Source organism: Trachypithecus francoisi, unplaced genomic scaffold (assembly GCF_009764315.1).
Source record: "Trachypithecus francoisi isolate TF-2019V2 unplaced genomic scaffold, Tfra_2.0 Lachesis_group17, whole genome shotgun sequence".
In the NCBI taxonomy this organism is placed as follows: Eukaryota; Metazoa; Chordata; class Mammalia; order Primates; family Cercopithecidae; genus Trachypithecus; species Trachypithecus francoisi.
The window spans coordinates 24,957,268-24,983,157 of NW_022681462.1; the positions used below are offsets into that span (position 1 = coordinate 24,957,268).

At 48.5% G+C, this 25,890-nt stretch overlaps 2 protein-coding genes across 13 annotated transcripts in view; both read right to left on the reverse strand.

Annotated features, from left to right (window-relative positions):
- The window catches only part of SLC4A5 (solute carrier family 4 member 5), a 140,714-nt gene extending 133,567 nt beyond the window's left edge, over positions 1 to 7,147 (reverse strand). The window contains exon 1 of the mRNA XM_033175145.1: positions 6,011 to 7,147. The gene's annotated coding sequence lies outside the window, so the exon portion shown is untranslated. The remainder of the gene's footprint in view (positions 1 to 6,010) is intronic.
- Positions 7,148 to 13,962: 6,815 nt separating this feature from the next.
- Positions 13,963 to 25,890, reverse strand: part of DCTN1 (dynactin subunit 1) — a 31,322-nt gene continuing 19,394 nt past the window's right edge. For 3 of the 12 annotated variants that reach the window (XM_033175153.1, XM_033175158.1, XM_033175160.1), the window contains 26 exons: positions 25,749 to 25,769; positions 24,355 to 24,546; positions 23,797 to 23,994; positions 23,435 to 23,639; positions 23,280 to 23,358; positions 23,001 to 23,160; positions 22,780 to 22,884; positions 22,095 to 22,286; positions 21,893 to 22,009; positions 21,523 to 21,675; positions 20,770 to 20,930; positions 20,494 to 20,662; positions 20,145 to 20,213; positions 19,841 to 19,903; positions 19,579 to 19,728; positions 19,256 to 19,417; positions 19,041 to 19,172; positions 18,691 to 18,816; positions 18,312 to 18,454; positions 17,872 to 18,038; positions 16,421 to 16,435; positions 16,099 to 16,232; positions 15,799 to 15,982; positions 15,455 to 15,534; positions 14,863 to 14,952; positions 13,969 to 14,446 (listed from right to left, as the gene is read on the reverse strand). In XM_033175153.1, coding sequence (XP_033031044.1) covers positions 14,309 to 14,446; positions 14,863 to 14,952; positions 15,455 to 15,534; positions 15,799 to 15,982; positions 16,099 to 16,232; positions 16,421 to 16,435; positions 17,872 to 18,038; positions 18,312 to 18,454; positions 18,691 to 18,816; positions 19,041 to 19,172; positions 19,256 to 19,417; positions 19,579 to 19,728; positions 19,841 to 19,903; positions 20,145 to 20,213; positions 20,494 to 20,662; positions 20,770 to 20,930; positions 21,523 to 21,675; positions 21,893 to 22,009; positions 22,095 to 22,286; positions 22,780 to 22,884; positions 23,001 to 23,160; positions 23,280 to 23,358; positions 23,435 to 23,639; positions 23,797 to 23,994; positions 24,355 to 24,546; positions 25,749 to 25,769 — 3,405 coding nt within the window. In that variant the 3' untranslated portion in view covers positions 13,969 to 14,308. Of the gene's footprint in view, positions 14,447 to 14,862; positions 14,953 to 15,454; positions 15,535 to 15,798; positions 15,983 to 16,098; positions 16,233 to 16,420; positions 16,436 to 17,871; positions 18,039 to 18,311; positions 18,455 to 18,690; positions 18,817 to 19,040; positions 19,173 to 19,255; positions 19,418 to 19,578; positions 19,729 to 19,840; positions 19,904 to 20,144; positions 20,214 to 20,493; positions 20,663 to 20,769; positions 20,931 to 21,522; positions 21,676 to 21,892; positions 22,010 to 22,094; positions 22,287 to 22,779; positions 22,885 to 23,000; positions 23,161 to 23,279; positions 23,359 to 23,434; positions 23,640 to 23,796; positions 23,995 to 24,354; positions 24,547 to 25,748; positions 25,770 to 25,890 lie in introns of all 12 variants that reach the window. The other 9 variants (XM_033175152.1, XM_033175162.1, XM_033175155.1 and 6 more) reach the window with 7 other exon arrangements.

The window sequence follows — 25,890 nt, forward strand, 5'->3', positions numbered from 1 at the left end:
TGTGCATATTTATCTTTGTTAAATAAGGCCACAGTGTTTTCCAGAGTGGCTGTAGCACTTCACACCCCTACCAGCAGTGTGTGAGTGTCTAATTAGCTGATTTAAGGATAAGAGTTGGGAGACTTGGGACGCTCTGGTTTTCTGCCCCCAGGCATGTGCTCAGTGTCCCCTTTGTATTGTCACCCCACAGATCTCCTCTCTCCTGTGAGCTTGAGTCCTGCTGCTGGCCTAAGCCAACCCCACCACTATCGCTACCAACCCCCAACACAAACCAAGAGAGAGCTTTAAAGACTCACCTTCCCAAACCCTGTTTTTGCATTGTGTTCCCTGTTCCAGAATTGTCAGTAGCTTCCCAATGCAGTCAAGTACAGTCTGAACTCTTTGGCTTGGCACTAACAGAGTTCTCCTGTCTGGCTTCCTTGTTCCTTGCCTGCCTTATTTCTCTCCCGGCTACACCCTCCTCCCCAAAGGGGTAGACTGGAATCCTGCCAAGGGGACCCATCCTGCTGATGAGGCTGTAAACCAGTACAGCCACTCTGCAAAAACAATGTGGCAATATTTAATAAAGATGAAAATACTCATGAGGAATGACCAAGCAATTTAACTCCTTAGAGAAACTTTTGCATATGTGTGCCAAAGCACATGAACAAGGGAGGATATTTATATAGCATGGTTTGGAGGTACCTGAACTCGGAAGCAACCCAAATGTCCACTGGTAGTGGAATGGGTACATTCTGGTCTCTTTACCCTCCTTCACTGCCCTTGCCTCCTCACTGAACTTACACAGCAATTTTTCAAATATGTCTTCATTTAAAACAGGAGCCCAACTACCTACTTTCCAAAATAGAGAGCATTTTTTTCCACTGAAAAATAAATTTCCAATATCACTGTTAATATGTATAAAAACTGGCCAGGTGCAGTGGCTCATGCCTGTAATCCCAGCACTTTGGGAGGCCATGGCAGGTGGATCACAAGGTCAGGAGTTTGAGACCAGTCAGGTCAACATAGTGAAATCCCGTCTCTACTAAAAAATACAAAAAATTAGCCGTGTGTGGTGGTGTGTGCCTGTAATCCAGCTACTCGGGAGGCTGAGGCAGGAGAATCACGTGAACCTGGGAGGCGGAGGTTGCAGTGAGCCGAGATCACACCATTGCACTCTCACCCAGGCGACAGTGCGAGACTATCTCAAAAAAAAAAAAAAAAAAGTATAAAAATTTTGTTAAATGGTGTGGTATTTTTAAAAATGTAAATATATATTATATCTAGGTTTTCAGTTCTACGTTGTCAAATGCATACAGTCTATCCTTTGCTTTTTGCTTTTTACAAAGGAGTACCAAGATGAGTTAAAAGTGATTTATCTCAGATTTTGTTCACTGAGGCTTAGAGTTTACCCCATGAGTTCATAAGGGTTCAGTTTCACCTATTGTTCCTTGCTCAATTGTTTGAGTAGGTCCTGATTACCTGCCAGATGGCCAGTCCTGGGCTGATCTTTTCTACTAAGATCAGAAGGGTCTCTTCTGGCAAGGCAAGCCTGGCTTGTACTCTCTATGGAAACTTGACTAGCCATGGCTGCAGCTAGAGGACCCAGCCAAGGATCTTTCCAAACCAAGTGCCTTTGGCTGTCAAATGTGTAGGTAACTAAAACTCCAATATCTGAGAGAGGACAGTCTGCCCTATCTGAACTCCCTTGTCTTTTAGAAAGGGTCAAATAGTAGTCTAAGCACTGGGGGAGAGTGAACACTTTTCTCCTCGTGTCTCTGTCAAGGGCAGGGATCACTAAACCATTAGTAATTATGTAGTTTTTAAAGTACATTAAATCAGCTAAGTTAACTGTTAAACCATAAGTTCACCATCTTTTTTGCATTCCATCTGTTACGCAAAAACCCCAAATTTTCATTGATATGAAATAAAAACGTAGAAATAACAGGCATACCATGCCATCAAGAGACCAACCACTACCTCATCCAATATTTCACCCCTGTCTACCCCAATTGTTTTGATCTCTTTCAATGGGTGACTTCATAGAATTGAGATGCTAGGCCTCACCAAGATGGTGACTTTTATGGCCAGCCTCTCTGGGATGAGTAGGAATTAGCATTTCCCACAATTCCCAGGTGATGCTGATGTTTTTAGTCAGGAAATCACTGCTCTAAATCCAACTAACAATTTACAGAAAATGGAGAAGACAGAGGAATGTATTAACACCATAAGGATGCATTTTAAGAAAATTCAGATTCTGAGAAATAGTTCTTTCCACAAATAAATTATAAGGAAAAATCAAGCAAGAAAGAACCTAGACTGCCCGTGAATGGCCACTGCATTCCAGCCTTGGCAACATCGCAAAGCGCTTCTCTGAAAGACAGAAAGAGATGATGATGACAAGGAAGAGGAGGTGGAGATGTTTCTAAGCTCAGGACTGCAAGAGACTGGACTGGAGGCCTCAATTTATGCCCAACGTCATCTGGAGGGCACAAAGGGCAGAGCCAAGATGGCGGCCAAGGCACAGTACGAGCCTATCCTAGCTGGTGTCAATGTCAGCTAGATTCTGCCCCAGGCCTCCAACAATGGCTACAGGCTGGAATGTGGACCAGCCTGCTTAGTCTTCAAAAGAGAAGACTGCCTATGTCAACTCAAGTGTAAAATATCAGGAGAGCTCTTTGCTCAGGCACCAGTAGAACAATATGCTGACACTGCTGAGACAGTGAAAGATTACAGCTTCTACTTTGTAATGTGGTTCTAGGATGACACTAAGCAGGTATAGTGCTTTCATTGGCATTGGCTTCACAGATGAGGGTGATGCCTTTGACTTTAATTTCTTCCTGAAAAAGCACCTTAAATGGATAAAACAGGTATCTGAGATGGCCAAAGGATCTCTTGAAATGAACACTCACCCCAAGTTGGATCTGGGCTTTAAGGAAAGACAGACCATCAAGCTGAGTAATGGGAACATTACAACCAAAGAATGATGTGCTTCAGCCAGGTGCAGCGGCATGCACCTGTAGTCCCAGCTGCGGGCTGAGGCAGGAGGACCACTTGAGTCCAGGAGTTGGGGACTGTAGTGTGTCATGACCATGCCTGTGAATGGCCACTGTACTCCAGCCTTGGCAACATAGCGAAGCTCTTCTCTAAAACAGAGAAAGAGATGATGGAGATGATGATGATGATGAGGAGGAGGAGGAGGAGGAGGAGGAGAGGTTTCTAAGCTCAGGACTGCAAGAGACAGGACTGGAGGTCTCAATTTACTCCCAACCCCATCTAGAGGCAAGTTACTCTTCCCCTCCATCCTCCAAGGATGTTGCCTCACCAGCTGTTCCAATTCTAACCACGGAGGGAGTGACGCAGATATCCTTTTAGGCTGTGATTCTTCTGCTCCTGTCGTGACACCAGCACCAGCTGCAGTCTCTGTCAGCAATGACTTGGAGAGACTTTATAACCATTCTGTCCCAAACCTGGCATCAGAGTCAACTGACTCCTGATCTGAATAGTACTGGCAAGACATCAAGGACAGACTTGAAGAACAAAAATGACCTTGAGAAAATGGGGCAGAAAATCACTTCTCTGAGGAAGAAAATGAAGAAGGAGCAGAAGGTGGATCTTGTAAAAGAAAGACTGTTTCCTAAAGAATTATGATGTTTGATGTATGGGCTTGGGTATTATCAGAATCCTTACAATGAGCCGATGGATATTCCTGAAAATCTTGTTATAGAGTTCATCAATGCAATCATGAACTTCCAACACCAATTGGACGATCAGATCAAGTACAAGTTGATGATATTGTCTTCTTAATTTGAAAGGACCCAAGAAAGTTTGCTAGGGTTAAAAGACTTGGTTACTATGGATGAAGAATTGAAATAAGCTAGAAAAGCATCTGACAAAGCCAACTACAGATTTTGACACCTTTTGTACTTTCTGAAGCTCCATTATTTTCTGGGACAACCATACATAGTAACTAAATATTTCTATAGTAAGGTCCCGATATCTAACCATGTAAATGAAAGATGAAGAAACAAAGTTTTCATATTTTCAACTTTAGAATGTTGAGACTTTAATGCCTGCATTTATATTACCATACTTGTTCAGTTTTAATGACCACGTGTAAAGGACCTTGCAAACTGTGCAGTTCCTTCTGACTTTTGACTACCTAAATGATGAAACAACACAATATTTGTGTCGCGTCTTTGTGCCACTGTAAGCTACACTACAGCTGTTTTAATATATGCAGTCCAAATGGTACCTCTGACTCACCATAGCTGAGACACAGCTGTATCATGTAGTCTTTAGTTTCTAGACAATATCAGACAAATTATTAAAGATTGTGAGCTGTTTTATGTTTCCCTTAAGTAGATACAGGAAAAGTCTATTTTAATAATGTTTGTATTAAAAGGTAATTTAATATTCTTTTCTTCTGATAGCAAGTGATTTTTTGTAGAAACTAAGTTTCACGTGAAGGTTTCAATGTTGGAAGGCTTTTTATTTTTATTTTTTGAAACAGAGTCTCATTCTGTCACCCAAGCTGGAGTGCAGTGGTGGGATCTCAGCTCACTGCAACCTCCACTGCCTGGGCTCAAGCAATTCTCCCGCCTCAGCCTCTCAAGTAGCTGGGACTACAGGCGCATCCCAGCACACCCAGGTAATTTTTGTATTTTTTTTTGTAGAGATGGGGTTTCATCATGTTGCCCAGGTTGGTCTTGTCTCAAACTCCTTGACTCAAGTGAGCTGCCTGCCTTGGTCTCCCAAAGTGCTGGGATTACAGGCATGAGCCATTGTGCCCAGCCTTTGGTAGGCTTTTTAAATTTAAAAGCTTTGAGGTTTATCCATACTATTTGTCAAGCTTTTGGAGAATTTATTTTCACAGATCAGATTAAAGCTTCTAAAAATAAATGATTTTAGTAGTAGTTGGAATGGTGTTGCTTTAAAAGTTGGTGACAGGGCCGGGCGCGGTGGCTCAAGCCTGTAATCCCAGCACTTTGGGAGGCCGAGACGGGCGGATCACAAGGTCGGGAGATCGAGACCATCCTGGCTAATACGGTGAAACCCCGTCTCTACTAAAAATACAAAAACTAGCCGGGCGAGGTGGCGGGCGCCTGTAGTCCCAGCTACTCGGGAGGCTGAGGCAGGAGAATGGCGGAAACCCGGGAGGCGGAGCTTGCAGTGAGCTGAGATCTGGCCACTGCACTCCAGTCCGGGCGACAGAGCGAGACTCCGCCTCAAAAAAAAAAAAAAAAAAAAAAAAAAAAGTTGGTGACAGAACAAGCATTTGGTATTAAACAAGTATTGCTTGATTAACATATTTGTTAGTACTATTCATTATGAAAATGCATCCTTGTCTAAAACCATATGTGGCTATGGAAACCACTTTTGTAGTTCAGAATATACAGATTTTGTGTGCATTTAGCTATGTTACATGAAATCATCCCTGCACTTAGCTTATAAGGATTGAACTTGCATTTAAGGGATCAATGAATGTTAGTTTGTGAAATGGAAAGTTTTGTGTGCCACTTATAAACATTATCAATAAATCAATACTTGGGAAAATTCTACTTTCTTAACCTATTGATACCAGGAATGATGTATGAAAAATTAAACAGAAATAAAATGACCTTGGGAGCAGGAATCTTTAGGAGGCTAGAAACCCCTTCCCTTCCCAGAACTACAATTACTAAACAACCTTTTACTTAGCTTCCCCATTATATTCAAGTTGTTTTATGTCAGTCCCCTTTGCAGTCACTTGCTGCGCAGCCAAGAGTGTCTGCCATCTCCTACTCACTAACAAGCCAGGAACTAATGGGTCTTACCATACCTGCGGCTGACTATGGGGAAAAGACCCCAATATTGTAAAATCTTTCTCCACCTTTTAAATTCCATAACTTATTTCAGTCATCTCATGGTTCTCATGTACCCTTTGTGAAGTCCTATTTAGCAATTTCAGGGGACAAAAAAACAAAACAAAAAAAAACCCTTGCTACTTTCCACTCCACTAAGCCAATTCTCTGAAAATGGATAGACTTACCTCCAGTGTTTATAGATCCCAAATTTCGATGGGTATGGAGAAAGATCTCTTATATACCCTTCTTCACCACATCCAGTGCTGAGTGCAGCTCCATCGCCCTCGTGTGTTTACATGTCTCTTCCTATGATACAAAGGTTGTGTTGGTAGCACCTCCATTTTTTGGTCAAAAAGTGCAACATCTTCAGCCAGTGGGTGTGGTTTAGATGATGGGAGTTCAAGGGGATGTTCTAAGTTATATTCTAGAAGTGTTTATTTTCTCCATCCAGCTGCTGCAACTGATGGAAGGCTTTGCTTTGTATTTGCCCCATTATTTAATCTAAAATTAAAAAGTTTAGAATTTAACCTGATTTGTGGAGCAGAGAGGTTGCAAGCACTTAACTCTCACTCAGTACCCATGTTGCCTTGCTGCCTGGGTATCTGTCTGGCCCCCTTTCATAGACAGTTTTTTTCAATCCATTAGCACCTCAGTAAAAATCTGCTACATCTTTCATCATTTGTAATGATAGAGAGTCACAGCTTCAGCCATTTGACAGGTTTCTCAAGGTGAAGGCTTTGATATCCATCACCTAGAGCAGTGGTCCCCAACCTTTTTGGCACCAGGGACCGATCATGGAAGACAATTTTTCCATGGAATGGGGAGGAGGGGGAGGATGGTTTTGAGATGAAACTGTTCTACCTCAGACCACCAGGTATTAGTTAGATCCTCATAAGGAGCCCACAAGATCCCTTGCATATGCAGTTCACAATAGGGTTCACACTTCTATGAGAATCTAATGCCGCTGCTGATCTGACAGGAGTCAGAGCTCAGGCGGTAATGCTCCCTTGCCCGTTGTTCACCTCCTGCTGTGCGGCCAGGTTCCTAACAGGCCATGGACCCAGTACCAGTCCACAGCTCAGGGACTGGAGACCCCTGACCTGGAGTACCTCAAAGCAAGTGACCCTCTCACTACTTTCCCTCCGCCCTGCTTTTTCTTATACACTGCTTGAAGAGAGCTCCCTTTTCTAGGTCAATGGGCATTACCTATTTGGTTTGATAAGGGCAATCTGAGGAAGAAATAAGATACAACTTCTCTCTTTAGCACCTGTTTGGATGCTTACACTCTGAATAAAGGAAATAGTTTGTTGTTGTTGTTGTTGTTTTTGAGATGGAGTCTGCTCTGTCACCCAGGCTGGAGTGCAGTGGTATGATCTCGGCTCACTGCAACCTCCACCTTCTGGGTTCAAGCGATTATCCTGCCTCAGCCTCCTGAGTAGCTGGGACTACAGGTGTGCACCACCGTGCCTGGCTAATTTTTGCATTTTTAGTAGAGACGGGGTTTCACCATGTTGGTCAGGCTGGTCTTGAACTCCTGACCTCGTGATCCACCCACCTCGGCCTTCCAAAGGGTTGGGATTACAGGCATGAGCCACCACACCCGGCCAGGAAATTCTATTTAGTTTCAAAATATATTCTCTCTCCTTGACTTATGTCTTTTCATGTTTTCCTAATTTTGAGTCCATTTTTTTTTTCCATTGCACTCCCATTCTAGACAGCTCTATTCTTGCACAGTCATGGCAGGACACCTTTAAATTTAAACAGAAAATACTAAAAGGAAAATCTCTATAATCCCAGTGACTAAGTTCTGGGAGCCTATGTTCTCAATCTTCCTCCATATTGTGTTATTTGTATTATCAAGGTGATAATGTTATGTATTTGAATTGCTGACACATTGAAAATGAAGCTTAAGAAGAATGCATACAAAGCAAACACTGTATTAGTACAATAATGAGAAAATAAGGGGAAGCAGACTCAAAAGACATCTATTTGTAGTGTATTGTCTTTGTCTTAAATCTCATCCAAATAAACATACTGTAAAACAAAATGAAATGTTTATAAGACAACCAGGATAACTTGAATGCTGGATAGTTGATGAATTAACTTTTCAGGTGTGATAACGGTATTGTAGTTTTCTTTTTTGAAGAGCTGTATCTTTTAGGTATACTAAAAGACTTTTGGATGAAATAATAAGGTAATGTCTGAGATCTGCTTCAAAACATTCTGGGAGTAGATGGGAAAGGGGATATAGACGAAACAAGATGAACCATGAAATGAACATATATTGTACATGTAAGTCATGACACCTCCTCTCATTTGTATGTTAAAATTTTCCATAATAAAAAGTAACAAAACACAGGGTGAGAGACATCTATTTACTCTGGCACCCGTTATTTGAGCAAGAAGAATCCAATTCCCACATCCAAACTCCCCAGTCTTTGGAAAAGGAATGTAGGCCAAACGCCCCAGGCTGCCCCTCTGAGGACCTCTGTCCCTGGGAGTAGCGATACCTGTTTCGGGTGGCACAGATAATAGAGATGGAGGGAGGCTAGGTGAATGGTCATGCTACCCATACACATAGAAGAGCTGGCTACATGAAACAATAACCACAGAGAAGCAGGAGGGACCACTCACCCTCAGACTTAAGTGTTTTCCAGGTGCCCTGGGCCTACTTGACAGGGTCCAAGGTCATCTGTGCTATAAAACTTCCACAGTACGGAGGCTATAGAGCATACCTGTTCCTAATTCACTTTTTGCCTCATGGCTGTGTAGGGTAGACTCAGCTCTGGGGCCTTGTACATTCCCTAGGATTACCCAGCAGCAGATTTGGGTCTTTGCATTGCCCCACCCCTGCTCCCCACTGAGGTAGAGCACTGAAAATGTGAACCAAGCAGGTGAATTCAAATTGTGGGAGTGGAGTGAGAGAGGTGACACCATGTTTAGACTCTCCTTCTCAGCCTTGGCCTGCTAAAACGAGGAGGAAACAGTGCCTGGATGGTAGAAAATAAGACAGTAGCCACCCACAGAAACAAGCTGAAAGCTGGGGCACAAAGGGCTACCTATACTTCTTTTCCTTTTTTTTTTTTTTGAGGCAGAGTCTCACTCAGTCGCCATACTGGAGTGCAGTGGTGCGATCTCGGCTCACTGCAACCTCCGCCTCCTGGGGTTCAAGTGATTCTCCTGCCTCAGCCTCCCAAGTAGCTGGGACTACAGGCATGTGCCACAACGCCCAGCTAATTTTTGTATTTTTAGTAGAGACGCAGTTTCACCATGTTGGCCAGGATGGTCTTGATCTCTTGACCTCATGATCCGCCCACCTCGGCCTCCCAAAGTGCTGGGATTACAGGCGTGAGCCACCGCACTTGGCCATGGCTACCTATCCTTTGGGGCTCAAAAGATGGTTATGTGTGTCACAAGTGTACGTCTTGGGAATGTGACTGCTTCTATTTTGTTTCCTTTTCATTTGTTTAGTATCAGCCTCTCCCAGGTATCCTTTTTTAAGCATCTGTATCAAGCATGCTATGTCATTTAATTTTCTCCCTGAAGATTACCTAAGAATATCACCTGAGGAAGGTGCTATTGGCCTATTACAAATAGAGAAACTGAAGTTGAAAGGTTAAGCACCTTCCCCACATTCAGACAGCTCAATAGTGAAGAGATGGGATATAAGCCCTATTCTTATTTCACAAAGGTGCCTCCATGCTAAGGCAGGTAACGTTAACCCTAGGAAACTTCCCAAAACCCACCAAAAGAGAGAAGCTCCCAGGGAACAGAGTTGAGAATGTTCATATCCTGTCCCTGCCAACTGCCAGCCAGTCTGCTTGGTTCTGTCACACTGGCATTTCTGGCTTTGGATGAATCAAAGGTGGCTGTTACTATGCTATGCTCCATCCTTGGTACACAGAGCACCTCGCCAGGCCTCTCCGCTACCATCACATCCGAGTTTCCAGAAATCATTCCCTGGTCATCTGCCTGGCTATCCATTCTCCACAATCCCCATGAATGGATGCCACCCAGGGCACACAGTGAGCATGAGCTGCTGTCTCCCCTTTCTAGCCACCACAACCCAGTTTGTTTCCTCTATTCCATGGAGACTGCTCTGGCCAGCTCATCAGGCATCTCTGAATCACAATGGCCACTTCCCAGAACTTGATTGCCCTCTGAGTTGCTCAATCTCTCTCCTCTCTTAGCTCTGTGACAATGCTTTCTACGGGGGCCCTCTGCTTGCAGTGGATGCCCCTTCAGGCTGCAGGCTCTTTAACTCTCAGGGCTTCCCAGAGTTCTATCTTCCCTTCCCTCTGTATACTCTCTTGAGGTAACTTGCTGCTTCAGATTCTCTCAGCCTCACCTGACTCCCAGGTCTCCAGCTGCTTGCTGTGTGCTGACCAACTCCCACAGGCCGGTGACCACATTCTGTTCCCCTTGCCATTGCAGGACTTAGATTAAATGCCATGCCACAAGGCATGGGATCTGGCTTTCCCAGTGGCCAAGAAATATCATCCCAGCAAGACAGTGGGGAGCTAACACTGGCTCCATGGCAAACTTTGGGCAGTAAAGCATGGGCAGGAAGCAGAGCAGGTGAATTTCCCCTCCATCCCTCCATCAATCCAAATACAATGTTCCAGCCAGTCATGGTGTTTCTGTGTAGCCTATCCAGAGACATCCAACATGGGAAAGTGACCAGCTGTCTTTGTGAGGCAGGAGCCAACTCACTAACACTAACCTTTGATTTTCTTTTCCTCCTTTCCCTCACTCTCACTGCTCTGAGACTTCACCCTCCAATAAAGTGCTAACCACTAGCTTTGCCTAAGATTCCATTTTCTTAGTAACTTGAATACAGACAGTAACCTCACACAAACCATGCCTTTGACCACCATTGACACGCTCCCAACTCACTCCCCAGACTTTATCTTCAATCTGGACATTTCTGCTGAGCTCCAGACCCAGCAGGTTCCAACTGCCAAATGGACATCTCTGCTTGTACATTCTCACAGGCACCTCAAACTCATGTCCAAAATAAAACTCATCTTCTGGCTAGGCACAGTGGCTCATGCCCATAATCACAGCACTTTGGGAGGCCGAGGTGGGTGGATTCCTTGAGGTCAGGAGTTCGAGACCAGCCTGGCCAACATGGTGAAACCCTCTCTCTACTAAAAATACAAACATTAGCTGGGCATGGTGGCAGATGTCTGTAATCCCAACTACTCAGGAGACTGAGGCAGGAGAATCCCTTGAACCCGGGAGATGGAGATTGCAGTGAGCCAAGATCGTGCCACTGCACTCCAGCCTGGGCAACAGAGTAAGACTCTGTCCCAAAAACAAAACAAAACAAAAACAAAAACAAAACACCTCATCTTCCTCCTCCTCAAATACGTGCCCTTTACTTGTATTTGATGGGATACAGAGATGGAAGACACCCTAAAGGAACTCCTGTCTAAATTGGGAGAGGAGTTAACTACACTTAAAATAGAAACAGATGCTTACTGGCATAAAGTAGCGTAGTAGGAGCACGTACTAGAGAAGAGAAGCAAGCCTACTGTGTGCCAGCACAGTGCTTGATGCTTGCATGCACTATCTCATTTCACCTTCGTAACAACCCTGTAAGATATAATTTTTCCATTCTGCAGGTAAGAAAACAGATCAGAGATCAGAAACCTTGCCAAAGTCACAAAGCAACTAAATCCAAGCACACCTGAAAAAAAGGTCTATTATCTTTTGCTGCCTCCAGAAGAGCAGCACCTAACAGGTCACAGGGATTGGAGATTTACTGAGGTGGCAATGCCAGAGCTATCTTAATAAATTGACAGGATGTCAGCTGAGGAATGGGGATGGGGCGGGGGCAGAAAGGTGCAGTGGAGGGAAGGAGATAGATGGCATTCTGGGTGGTGGGAAAAGGCCTGAGAGAGCACAGGGTGGCAAGGAAACTGCAGGAGTTCACTAAAGCTGAACCACCTGGCATGTGGGGAGAGGCTGGAGAGGTGGACAGGACCCAAATCATTGATGGTCTCTTGGGCCATTCTAGTGAATTTAAATTTTAAAATCTAGACACATAGAGGAACCATTTCAGATCTTATGTAAATTTTAAATCTAGTTGAAGAAATCATTTCAGGATTTAAACTGGGTAATGACATTTAAACTGGCCCAGTATGCATTTTGGAAAGGTCCCTCATATCAGTGTGTAGAACTGGTTGAAGAGAGGCAATGGAGGTAGGGTAACCAGTTTAAAAACTGCTGAAGTGCCCAGGGCAAGAAGTTATTTATAGACAAAGCTCGTGGATGTAAAAAAGTGGACAAATTTGAGAGACAGTAATGAAGGACAAACTGAACAGGACTGGATAACTAAATTAGCTAAGGAGATCAAAGAAGGAGTCAAGGATATCCAGGTTTGTGGCTTGTCACATGTAGGACCAGAAGAGATGATTTCAGTTTTGGACACGCTGACTCTTAGATACCTGTGGGGGCACTCACGGGGAGACAGCCAACAAATAATTGGGTGAATGAATTCGGCATTCAAGAGAGCAGTAGTTTAAGTAGTGAGAAACCACCACCAAGGGAAAAGGATGGAACAAAAAGCCCTGTTCTCCTTTCAAAGTGCCACCAGAAGTTGCTTGGCCTCAGTGTCCTAACCACACCAATCAGAAGGTAGGTCAGCAGCTTGGGTAGAATCCAATCCCAAGGAAAGGACAGTGTGGTCTGTGATTTCCTTAGCTCTAGCAGAGCCCAATTTGGAGACGTGAGGTGAAGATTCTCTGGTTCAAGACACAATAACCCTTCTCAACCACTTCTGTGAGAATTAATCCTTCATTATGTAATGCAGCATATCCTATGCATCTAGAATGATACTGGTTGTGTACCATCATTGAGAGTATTGAGGAAAGGTGATCAAATCATTTTCTCTCAGAATCCCAGGTGAGAAGAGCCAAGGTACAGAGCAGGCATTCAAATACCATAACCCGCTGACCTCCCAGACAGTATATTCGTTGAGAATACGGCCCCTGGACGCCCACCTTGGAGTAACCGCCCTCCTGTTTGCCCTTCCCTTCGAGACAGAAAGCACACAAGCAAAGGGTCTGGCCTAATTCAGGCCTGGCACTCTGCAGGGCCAAGGGTCTCTTTCTGCATCTAGATCAGAGCCTTTTAGGAGTCTGGACTGGACTTCTCTCCCCAAGTGGGGAAAAAAGAGAGTATAAAGGAGCTAGCCAACTAATCTAAACTGGGGCTAATATCTACAATGCTGGGGTGCTGTTTACCAGCCTATTGAGTCCCAACTCTGGAAGTGTTTTCAGCAGGTCTGGGTCAAGAACCAGAAATCTGTTACATTTTAAAAGAAACTCCCCAGGTGATTCTAATTTGTAGTGGGGTTGGGAGTAGCTTTTGTACCTTCTATCTTTTACTAGTATGCCACTTTAGTTTCCCCTTATTTAGTAAATATTCCCTCTGAGAGGCCCCAGGTCTTATGGGAAGACTCTGGCCAGTGCATCAGAAAATTGGCTGGGGTGGTGATCATATCATTACTCTGGCTCCAAAAACTGGAATAAAGAGCAGTGGAAGCTACACGAAGCAGAGGCAGGGTTGGCAGAGGCTACACCCTCCCAGCCCTCCTAACTCCATAAATGAACTTAGGTACCTAGTACTAAGTCTAGCCCGTTCCTCCTTGCTTAGAGTAACTTACTGCACATGAATTTTAGAAACAGCATTCTGGGCCGGGCGTGGTGGCTCAAGCCTGTAATCCCAGCACTTTGGGAGGCCGAGACGGGCGGATCACGAGGTCAGGAGATCGAGACCATCCTGGCTAACACGGTGAAACCCCGTCTCTACTAAAAAAATACAAAAAATTAGCCGGGCGAGATGGCGGGCGCCTGTAGTCCCAGCTACTCGGGAGGCTGAGGCGAGAGAATGGCGTAAACCCGGGAGGCGGAGCTTGCAGTGAGCTGAGATCCGGCCACTGCACTCCAGCCTGGGTGACAGAGCCAGACTCCGTCTCAAAAAAAAAAAAAAAAAAGAAACAGCATTCTGCTGGTCACTACGAGAGGAGCCCTCAAATTTGATACAGCCAAAGCTTCCTCAGCATCGCTTCTCCTCCCTTCCTGCTCTGAGCTGAATGGCCCAAGTCCCATTCTCAACACCACACAGGAACCACTGAAGCAGAAGTTGCTTTAATCAAGGGGTGAAGCCCTCAATCAAGAGGACCTCACTCAACCTTTGGTGGTGGGGTCTCAGCCTACCCCCCACATGCCCTGAGGCCCCTCAGGAAGGAGGGAGCAATTGAACAGCAAATTATGGCAGAGGCCAGGGAATGGGAGTGGGGGAACCCAGGTCAAGGTGAAGGGGCAGGATGCTGAAAGGGTGGGATTGAAGCTGAATGGGGCAGGAAGAGCCTAACCCACATGTTTCTACCTGGGGGCTGGCTGAGGTGGCTGTGCATCTGGCAGAGCGGCACCAGAGGGCTGAGGGTCGAAGGGGACAGCAGGGGAAAGGAGTGCTTAGGAGATGAGGCGACTGTGAAGCTGGTGCAATTGCTCTTGGGTCAGCACCAGCCGGTGTCGCTGTCCAAGACCAGCCGCACAGGAGAAGGTCACTTTGCCCATGTAGACTGTGTCATCCTGCTGCTCCTCCTTGGCCTGGTGGTTGATGAGGAGAAAAAGACTCCAGGTCAGTGGCTCACTTGAGCTGTAGGCCACTGAAGGGGTCCCTGAGCACTGAGACCAAGGCAGCTCCTAGGTGGCTGGGGCTTCTGAGATCCTGGGCTTTGGTGACCACATTTTTCAAATCAGAATGGGGATACATAATCTGACAAGGGAGTTTTGAGCCTCTCCTGGTGTCAAAAGTCACACAAAAGTGTTTAGGTGCTAAAATATTGGAATTTCAAAGCATCATAAGCACTTCTGAGTTACGTGTAAGTAAGATTTGGCCAGATAACCCAAGGTATGCAGTTGTTAGACCTGAGACTCCAAAGGCCTCTTCCAATTCTGGAGGAGAGGGGGGCCCACCTGAGCTTCTCCACATTGTCCCGTCCTCCACCCCATCTCCCCCTCACCCTGAGGAAGGCTGATGAAGGGAAGGTGGCAAAGTCAGTGGGTACTGTGGCTCCAGGGCGCTGAGATACTGTCTCCTTGAGGACCTCATCCTAGGGAAGGGGTGAGAAAGACAAGGGTTCATTTAGGGGACCCCCACAGGCTAGCACAAGACCGCCTGGTTTCACAGAGACACTAATACCAAGGGGGCAGGAACTTAGTCCTCTATATCACCATACTTTTGCTCTCATCTCCAACCCCATCCCCCCTCCCCAACACTCCTCCTTACTTTACAAGTCCTCATCCTGTAAGGTCCAACTCACATTCTACCGCCCTTGGGAAGCCACGCCCAACCATTCTACCCCACAATGATCTCAGCCCTGATGGAATCTAAAGCCTGAACCAGTCATGCTAAAGATTATCCTAGCTAATCCATTTTGTTATGAGAATCTCTCTTCTGTTTGCACTGAGACAGTGAGCTTCCAAGGCAAGAACCCTGCCTTCCCTTCCACCTCCTCCCCAATTGCTGTCTAGCATAGGGCCAGGCTCAGAGGAACTCCAGAAGTGCCTGGCTCCACTGTGACGTGAGCTCTGCAGGGCAAAGTCTGAGCTGACCTTGAGCTTCTCAATGGTGTCACTCAGGGACTTAAGCTGAGCCACTTGCTCCATAAGTTGGGCTGACGGACTCTTGATAGCTGTGGGGAGAGAAAGCTGGTGAGGCCCACCAAGGCGCAGGCAGGCAGTTGTACTGGATTAAGGGTTAAGGGTACAGGTATGAGATTCTCTAACAGAACAAGTACTTGAGAGAGAGCGGTTGAATCAAGAAAACTGAACAGTGAAGCCAAAGAACACTGCTGGGAAGAGCTTCTGTGGTAGGGGCACCACCTGAACAGGGCCTAAATCCCTGGGCCAAGTAGAGGGGGTGGTTTTATTCATCTTGGGGGTTGGCAGGTACATACCAGTGCTGGTGCGACTGATGTCTACTACGTGTGTGTGTGTGCTCAACTGATTCAATGTCTCCAGCAGCTGGCTGGTCTTACGATACAGCGCTCCAGCTGGTAACTCACTGCCAGAGCCCTCATGGGATAGCTTTGCAACATGCAGAGGGGGCAGGGATGCCAAGGATGCCTTCATCTGGGCTCCCTGTGGATGAAAAAAGAAGGGTAGTGGTAAGAGGTGCTAGGAGGCCCCTGCTATCTATCATCAATGGGGCGAATATGCTCCATCCCCCATCCCAGTCCACCCTGTGGCTCCCTCACCTTGAGAATGTTATTCTCATGCTGGAGCTGGGAGATGTGCAGCCTCATGGCAGAGATCTGCTGAAGCAGCAGTGGTGAGTCCTTCACCAGCCCTGGGCCTGGCACAGACCCTGGAGCCTGCCCAGGGACGGCTCCTGTGGGGACCACAACAAATGTCATCAGCCCCAAGTGGAGAGGGTTGAATACTGGGCTCCATTCCTGCTCTTTCCCGCTTTCTGCATCCTCCCATTACCCACCTCCAGTCCTGGCTCTCCCCTCACCCTGCTCCCTTAGCTCCATTTCCCACCAGCCCTGGTAACCCCCAGCCTGAGTGGGTCTCTACCTCGCTGTTGTTCTTCTGTGCTCAGGATAGCCCATGGGGGAGCAGGAAAAGAGGAGAGAGGAGTTAGGTGATTTGCGGGTTAGGGGGACACACCAGAGGATCCTGGACACAACCTGCAGGAAAACCCTTTTCCTAATCATCATACTTTCTCTAACAAGACCCTCTGCCACCTATCTTTGTGGACGAGCAGATTTGTGTGAAAGAAAGACACCAAACAGGAGTGAGGCCATAAGACAGGGTATGTCTGAAGAACAGTAGCAAAGGGAGTGTGCACTGCACAAAGCACTCGGAACACGAGGCTGTTCCTGCCTCCCTGCCTCAGACGCCATCTCCAAGAAGGGCATGGAGAATGCTCCAGAGACCCCAATATGTCTGCACCCTTAGCGCTCACCAGCAGCAAAGCTTAAGTTGGGGAAGCAAACACACTCCCTTGCTCCTCAGGATTCTCCACTGCTCTGAGGCAAAATATCTTCTTTTTTGGTGGGAAGTTTCATAAATTCAGAACCATGTTTGTTTAAAGAGTGCTAATGTTTGTTTCAAGAGTGCTAAAAACAACACAAAGTAGTAATTCTGGAAACTCTCTCCAAAGAACACAGAGCTGTCTGTACCACAACAGCCTAAAGTCAAGAAGGTACTTGGTCACCTCGCAAGATCAAGGGGTGTCAGTGACAGAGACTTTGTTGAAGACTCTATGTAGGTAAGGTCAGCTGACAAGACACGGGAGCAGCTGGGAAAGTCTGGAGGCCCTAAGGGTTTAATTCCAGGGCAAAGAGCCTGTCTTCTGGAGGGTAAGTGAGAAACTGGAGGGCAAACAAAAACTATAGGGCAGAGGAGAACAAAGACAGCAGCAGCCACCTCCTGAGTCAGGAAACTGGGGAGGCTGAAACTGGTAACCAGAAAAACGCTAGGTGAGGAGCCCTGATTATACTGAGTGACTAGGCAAAGGTCAAAACACAAGCCCCAAGTGAAACTGGGAGAATTCAGCAGCGGAAGATATGGCCACATCATAGAATGAAGCCCCAGGAACTCAGTGAGAAAACACAGTGCCCAAGCAGAGAAGCAATCAAGAGCAGGTATCGGGCAGGGCCGGATGCCCTAGGAGAGTCAGCCCAGCCTGCTGATGGCTGACAACCCTCTGGGATACAGGGCTGAGCAGAAAGGTCAGATTACAGAGCCAGAAAGGACATCTACTAGAGACCAACTGTCACCATTATTCTGAGCCTCATTAACAATTTAGTAAAGCCCTCCTTTGCCCAAAGGAACTCAGCACATATCTTCAGGGAAAGGGAAAACTTGGTGAAAACTGGCACGGAGTGAAACTGTGCAAGCATATTCCTGGCTGAATATCCTGGGGGTAAAGGGGGGGGGGGGGGCAGAGGTCAAACTGAGGCCAAGGACAGGAGAGAGGACAATCTCCTCTGTGCTACTGCTGCCTATTCCACTGTACTCACCACCAGCAATGCCAGAGACCAGAGTAGCAATGCCTGAAGGAGGAGGGCTCCGGAGCCCCTCAATCGTGCGCTTAGACTGGCTGTTCAGCCGCTGCTTTAGTTCTGTCTTCTCTGCCTCCAGCTGGTCGATGTCAGCCTGGAGTGCATCCATTGTCTCCTCAAAATCTCTGTGAAAGAGAATCTGGGCTTTGGCAGTGTCCCTTCTCCAGAGCACCCCTTGACTATTCAGTCCTGAGAGGTCCTTGGAATAGCCATGCTAGTGCGCAGCCAGGGCAGAGCAGCACAGGCTGAGGCTGGGATGCTGCAATGAGGTTGGCAGTGGGTAAAGAAAATGGGAGTCTCACTATAAGAGAACCTGAGTAGGGGTATGGGTTAGGAGGCAGAGAGCTCCAGCAGTGGGGAGGATTAGAGGAAGCAAGGCCCCAGGGAAAGTGCCTGACTTCTCCTTCTTCCGCAGCAGTGCCTGGGTCTCCTCCAGCCGAGTCTGGACTTTCTCGATACGCTCATCTGCATCCTTGGCAGCACTGTCCAACTTCTTCTCCAGGAGGCTCAGCCGCACATTGGCCTCACTTAGCTCCTCTCCCTGGACAAGGACAGAACTTCTAGATCCCTGACATCCTCCCCACAGTCCCTGGAAACTGGGGGCTAGACCATGAGATAGGAGGCTCCCTGAGGGTTCACTAGAGCTCCCATTGACTGCAGGCCCCACTTCTCCCCTTAACTCCCAAGCCGTCTTAGTCCCGGATCCCCAACATTCACTGCTTGCCAGGGTCCTACCAACTTCCTGGCCCCCAGATCCTGAGCCTACACTACCCTCACCTTAATCTTGAGTGACTTCTTCAACTCCTTAATAACTGTCTCTCGATCTTCGAGCTTCAAACCCAGGCCTTCAGCATCTGTGATCTCTGCACGAAGGGCGGCAGCCCGCAACTCAACTGGTGGAGGCTAAGGAATGGTCGGTGGCGGGTGAGAAAGTGAGGGTGGAGAGAAGAGATCATCAACGTGCTCCTTTCAGACAGATCCGGTTACAGGGAAACCCTGCCTTCTAGGCAGGATGGTGCTCTCCAGATGCCTTCCTCCTGTCTCCCTGTCCTCCCACAACTAGCAGTAGCTCTGCAAGTCTTACTCCTACAGGCCTCTGCAACTTCTCCAAGGAAATCTCCACCCACCTTGCTGGGGGGCCGCTCTGCATCATACTCCCCCTCCTGCATGGCTGTGGCCAGCTTGTTCATGGTACTGATGAGGATGTTGCAGGACTGGCGCAGACACTCATAGGGGCTGCTGGAAGGGGTCCCATAGATCTGCAGGAGCCAAGGGCAGAAGTGAAAGCCCCACACTGGTCACTGATTCTCCCTACACCTTCTGCCCAGCCATTCAGGCCCACCTGCTCGCTTGCTTTGAAAGCCAGTTCCTCCAGGGCAGCCACAGGTAGCCCCTCATTCTCCGCCAGTGGGGCAATGAGCTGGGCAGCAGCAGCTGCCACCTCCTGCAGCACAGCCACAACCCACGTCAAGTGTTTCCTGCAGTCTAGGAGCGTGTCAGATACCTGTGTGACGGGCCAGAGTCAGGAGTCAACCCTGGGTTCAGCACCACAGTTTCCAGTTACCCCAAAACCATTTTTGTCCCCTAACCAGATCCAGATCTTCAAGTGCTATGCCCCTCCTGTTTCTACTCAGTTTCCTTCCTTCCCCAGTTGCAGCCCTAAACCTGTGGTCCAAAGGCCAGTGCAGCTGGGATCCCAGGAGCATCTGTCCCTGGCATTCGCCTTCGGATCTTCTTGCAGAACTGGCGGATGTCACTGCACGAAGTTTCCAGATCCCGGAGCAGAAGGGCAATATCTGTAGCCTCCTGCCCACCCTACTCAGGAAAAAGAAAATGGATGGAGAACCAAGTTAGCATTAAGGCTGGGAGTAAGGAAGTGAGGACTAAGAAAGAAGAGGAGCTCACAGAGATCTAGATGTGTTCTCACCTGCAAGAAGGCACGCAGCCGTCCTACCTCCACACTCATGCAGTCCAGAGCACTTTGCGTGAACTGTAAGGACAGATGCATGCAATCATCAGCCCCCAGCAGGAGCCCTTCTGCCTTATCGACATCTCTAAGAAGTCCTCATCCTCTGCTGACCCCCATACATAAGTAGTCCTCTAGTTTCCCTGATATGGCTTTGGTAACTCTGCCCTAGTCTTATGTGATACTTCTTGGGTGCCTGATCTCGACCTGACGCCCTCCATTGCTGATCTCCACGGGGGTTCAATCACTGGCCCAGACACTTCACCTTAATGTGGTCAGCCAGCTGCATAGTACAGTCCTCAGGCTGTTCGGCAAGGTGGATGCTGTACAGATGCTGAAGAGAGATAACAAAAGAAACAGACAACTTTTAGGCCCTGGAGGGGGTGGGGAGTTCTTCCCAAACTGTAGTTTGAGCCCTGGTCATCATGGGTCTCTGGAGGTACAAGAGAATCCAAAGCCCTCAAGCAGGTGCATCATATGGAGAGATCATCTAAGAGCAAACCAGGCCTCAAGCAGCGAGCATGGGACATACAACCTTGATAATATTAGTAAGAGCCCTCATCAAGTGAAAGCTTCCCTGCCTCCTGCCCCAAGCCCAAATTCTCGCCCCACACCTGATAGTACTTGATGGCCTTGGTGAGAGGCTCCACATTGACAGTCTCATCCAGCTGATCCTTGTGCAGCAGTTCAATGAGGAAATCCAATGAACGCTCATGGGCACTCATCTCAGGGTAGAGGCTGCCCACTTTCTTATACACATCCACACTGCACTGAGAGAGGGCACTAGAGACCAGAGAAGAGCGCTGTGAGGCTAGAGTCTGACAGGCAATCTCAGTTCCGGCCAATTCTGGACCCCTGACCCTGGGGTGAGGGAGTGAGGAGTCACTTACTGTTCATAGCGGTGTAGCGTGGCCTGCAGCAGGCTCAGCGAGTACACCAGTCCAGCAGCAAAGCTGAGTTGTTCCCCAGCAGCTCCTCGCAGCCCAGGCCGCTCTGAACAGTTCTCACTTAGTTCAAACTTCTCCTGGGCCTGCTTCCGGATTAGCTCTGCCTGTGGGAAAAAACACCAGGAACCTGGGCCTCAGAGCAGAGGATGGAGAACACAGACTCAGGAACACAGTACTCAGAACTTAACTATGTGGGGAGCATGGACACACACAGGAGAGAAAGCAGAAATAGCTCTTACCTGGGTGGGGAATCTCGCATGGGGAAAGGGTAGTGATGTGATTACTGGAGGTTGTGAGGAGTCAGGATATGAAAATGAAAGGGTAGTGGGACCGGTGGAACCAAGGATCCTTCCTGACTTAAAGCTGCCACTCCTGCTATCTCTCCACCTAGAATGCTATCCTGCCAATCACCCCCAACGTTAACCCCCAGGCAGCTCGTGGCCCTCAGACAATGTTATTCCCTCAGTCACACCCTGTTCGCCTCTAAATCTCCAATTGTGCTCTCTCGCAGAACCTCTCTCTTCTTGAAAGCACACCATTTGTAATATATATTCATCAGTGACTTTGCTGTGTTCCTCCACTACACCATAAACTCTCTGTGGGCAGAGACTCTGTTGTCTTCACTCAGCATCTTCAATGCCTGGTTCATGGCAAGTTCATTAGATTTCTGTGGAACATGTGATTGATTGGCTGTACCTTGCAAATGAGACGAGGCATGAGTAGCAGCACCAGAACGCAGTCATGGTCCCCACCTGGCCGAAGGAAGCTGTCAGGCATGAAGGCTGTCAGCAGGGACATGTGTCGGTTGGCCTGGGCCACCTCCATCTGCCTCAATTCCATCTCAATTGCCTGTGAGGTGAACAGGGAGGAAGACTCTTAGCCAGAGTTGAAAGAGCCCCAGAATTCCCATGCCTTGCTCCAGGAGATGCCTTGCTTCTGGGTAAGCTCAGGCCAGAGTCTTCCAAACCACTACACAAAGCACCTCTTCTCCCAGGAATCTGAAGCCTAGAACCCCATACCAGTTCAACCCAGGCAGGGCTCCCTCAGACCCACCCACTTTCCTGACCTTGGCATGGGCCTTAGTCTCAGCAAACTTGATTTTGAAGTCAAAGGTCTCTGGAGGTGGCTGCTGTTGCCTCTCTACAGATGCTTCCTGCTGGTTTGTCAGTTCCCGATTCACATCCTAGAAGGAGAGACAATGAAGCATACCTGGGTCATAAGGAAGCCCTGGGGTGATGGTGGGCAGACAGCAAGCAGTAGGCATGCACCTGAAGATGGGCGGTCAGCTGGCGGTACTTCTTAATGGTCTGCTGGTAGTCTGCAACCGTCTCCTGGGCTGCCTCCACACGCTTCTGGGCCTCACGAACCCGTGCGCCCGCCATGTCCAGCTGCTCCCGCAGCTCCAGTTCTGTCTCACGTGCATTCTCCTGCAGCTCATCGTTCATCTCATTCATCGCTTCCTAGGACACCACACCACAGTTGGGGCAAAAGAAAGGCAGGGTTGGCTGGGCGCGGTGGCTCACACCTGTAATCCCAGCACTTTGGGAGGCCGAAGCGGGCTGATCATGAGGTCGAGATCAAGATTATGCTGGCCAACATGGTGAAACCCCATCTCTACTAAAAATACAAAAATTAGCTGGGTGTGGTGGCGTGTGACTGTAGTACCAGCTACTCGGGAGGCTGAGGCAGGAAAATCACTTGAACCTGGGAGGTGGAGGTTGCAGTGAGCCAAGATTATTGTGCCACTGCCCTCCAGCCTGGCAACAGAGTGAGATGCCATCTTGGAAAAAAAAAAAAAAAAAGGCAGGGTCAGTGCAGCAAGCCCAGGCTGGGTCCCTCACCGCACACCCTGCTCAAAAAAGGCCAGCGGTCACATGTCAATCTTTTTCTCAGCAGGTCCCTTCCAAATACCCACCATTGGGGTCAGATGTCAGGGGTCTGCTCTTCTCTTACCAAGTCTCCCACAGTCTCCCTCAACTCGCGCACTTTCTCTTCCAGATTCAGGTTCCGATCTGTCAGCATCTCCACCATCTCCTCAGCACCCAGAGCAGCATCCACCTGTGTTACGGGGAGGATGGGGAGAAGGGCTGCTGGAAGGCACCTAGAAAGAAGAGGCACCAACTGATAGGAGAGTCAGGTGGGGGATTCTGGGTGAGGGGCTAGGCTCCCCAGACCTGCTCCTTGAGCTCATCAATGGTGCTCTCTGCCTGGCTTAGCTCCTCCTGCAGACGCTCCCGCTGCTGCCTCACAACTTCCAGTTCTTGGTTCTTCTTTTCCATGAGCTTCTGGAGCTTCACATGCTCCTGCTTCTCTGAGGAAGAAAGATCTCGCATCCTGCAGGGACATGAGGAAGATAGAAAAGGAAAGCACATGTCAGAGTCTCTGGCGATGGGTGCTCTAATGCATTTGGAGACAGAAGAGTGAGCATCAGAGCCAAGCACTGAAGACCCTACCTCACCAGGGCATCCTTCAGGCGGGCGTTCTGCTCCTCAAGCTGCTTGAGCTGATAACTGGATGCAGCGCCATCTGAGCCTGGAGAAGACCATTAACACGTTCAGACATGATTCTCACCCGACCGTTTGGCCCCCAGCAGCTCTGGGCCCCTTACCCTTCTCTTCAATCTCAGCCTTGAGGATCTCTAAGTCAGTGGTGAGCTCGTCCACTCGCTCCTTCAGTGCCTCCACCTCCTGCTGCAGGGACTCAGCCCGCTCTTCAGCCATCTCCTTGTCCAAAGTGGCCATCTCAATGGCATCAGCAGTATCAGCCATCTCCTCCATATAACGTTCCTTTGCCTCCAGGGCCTCCTTGGCTTCCTGAGGAAGAGGTGGAGGTGGGAGGGGGTACAAGCACAGAGATGCCCCGTGCCTCCCTTTCTCACGGGGTGTTCCAGGCTCCAGTTCCAGTCTAGTTTCCAGCATGCTTCCTTGGGTCTCAGGCCACCCCAGCCACCCCCTTCATCCAGAGTCAAACCTTTCTCGCCTCCTTGAGGCGCCGTTGTAGGTCGGCCTGCTGCTCCTGCATTTTGCTCTTCCATTCCTGCACCTGCTCCAGTTGGATTTTGTGTTTCTCCAGCTCTTTTAGCTTTGCTTTGTCTTCTGCCCGTTTCAGTCTCAGGGTCTCTAGTTTTTCCTCCAGGTCCCGCACCTGAGCCCTTAGTACCTCCTCCTCCTGCAAAGGAGAGGCCTCACGGTCTGTGCACAGCCCACCCCACCTCTCCACCAACACTGAGCTGGTGCAAAGAACACAATAAAGTGTGCAAACACCACCCAGCCCCAGGGTGGCCAAAAGTCAGTGGCATAAGAACATCTGAGAGGAAACCGTGGCACAGTATATACGGGGAAAGTATGGCATAATGGCAAGAAAAGAAAGGGTGACTCAGTCAGTGGCAAGATATCCATAGGCTACGTCCTCTCCCTTTCTGATCCAAGTTCTGGGTCTTTGCCAACCCCAGGAAATTTTCAAGACACAGCAGGTAGCCACAAGCCTCTGGGTATCTTGATTCTCCTTTATCCCTACCCCAGTCCTTACCTTGGAGGGGGAAGGAAGCGGGGGTACTGCTCCAGGAGAGGTGAGGGCCGGCGTGGGGATGATGGGTGCTGCCAGCGGAGTCTGAGCCGGGGTGCTGGGCTCACTGCTGCTCAGCTCACCTGCTGACGCTGAGCCAGAGGGGCCCAGGGAGCTACTGGCCCCAGCGACCCCAGTACTGGCTGGGCGGGTGGGCTATTCAGAGAGGGTAGAGGCAGACCAGAAAGAGAGCAGAGGATGCGGTAGTAAGAGGAACAGAAACAGAATATGAGAATATGGCAAGGGAAGGAGACAGAGAAGGAAAAAAGCAGAAAGAGAGTATCAAAGCACAGTGAGCACAGAGAAGAATGAAGGGGACAAGGAAAACGATACAGAGAGGCAGAGAGAGATAGTGACAAAGGACAGGGGGAGGAGGGAGGCAGAAGAGAGAGGGAGGAAAAGATAAGAGAAAGACATCATAAGATTATAAGGCTCCTTGCTTGACACTGACTCCACATTCCTCCTAGCTCTGGAACTACCCGTAAGAGCAGAATCCACTATTCCCTAGAACCCCCGTCTATGACCCACTTGTGATCATTTTAGCAACTTCATAATACTCTCAGTCCCATCCTTGCTCCAGGTCTATGCCCTCCACCCCTAGAGGGAAAAAGAACAATGTAATTTCCAGAGAAGGCAGGGCCAAAAGTGGGGGCGCCAGGCTCTCTACCCCTGCTAAACCCTCTATGGGAGTCAAGCTGAATCTCCCTCTCTCAGTCTATTTCAGGGGACCCTGCAGGTAAAAGGGCCAAGGTGAAAGTTGTACCCCTAGACTCCCCCTTGAAACAAGCCTTCTGTCATCTCCCCTGATCTGGCAACACTACCCAGGTCCCTGTGGGGCAGGGGAGGAGGTGGGCAGAGAAGCTGACCTGAAATTCAAGTCCTGGAGCACACAGGCCTGCCAAGATACTCAAAGTGCTGAGCCCCAAGGTCTCCCAGTGGGCTGACACTCAGAGACCATGTGCAATCCTCAGAAATCCCCACCCAAAGCCTGTCACAGACACACTCACCTCCTTATCCGCTGACATTTTACATGGCCAAGTTCTTCATCTTTCTTCCAATCCCTCCCCTCAAAACAGGTCAAAATTCCCTTGTTCAAGAAAGCCTGCTTTGATTAACTACAACCCCATTCATTTCTCTTTTGCATTGAAGCTACTGACTTAGACAACCTCCTAAAAGCCAAAAGCCATTTTCCCTAGGAGGTACCTGCCAGCACCGCGATCCCCCCCTTTCCTCTGAAGAGAACCCAGGATGCACTATGACCAACTTTCACTTGCTCATACACGTGCCCTCATACATGCACATGCCTGAAACGTGTGTGTTTACTCAGCAGTGGCTCACACAGGGGCCTGTTTTCTCACCTTGGGCCGCCGAGTTGTGGTCTGGACAGGCAACAGGAGCCAGAAGAGAAGTAGTCAGGAAAGAAAGGGCAATGGCAGAAAGACAGAGAGCAAAAGGGACAGCAATGAGAGCAGAAGAAGTAACAGGAATGGGGCTACAGTT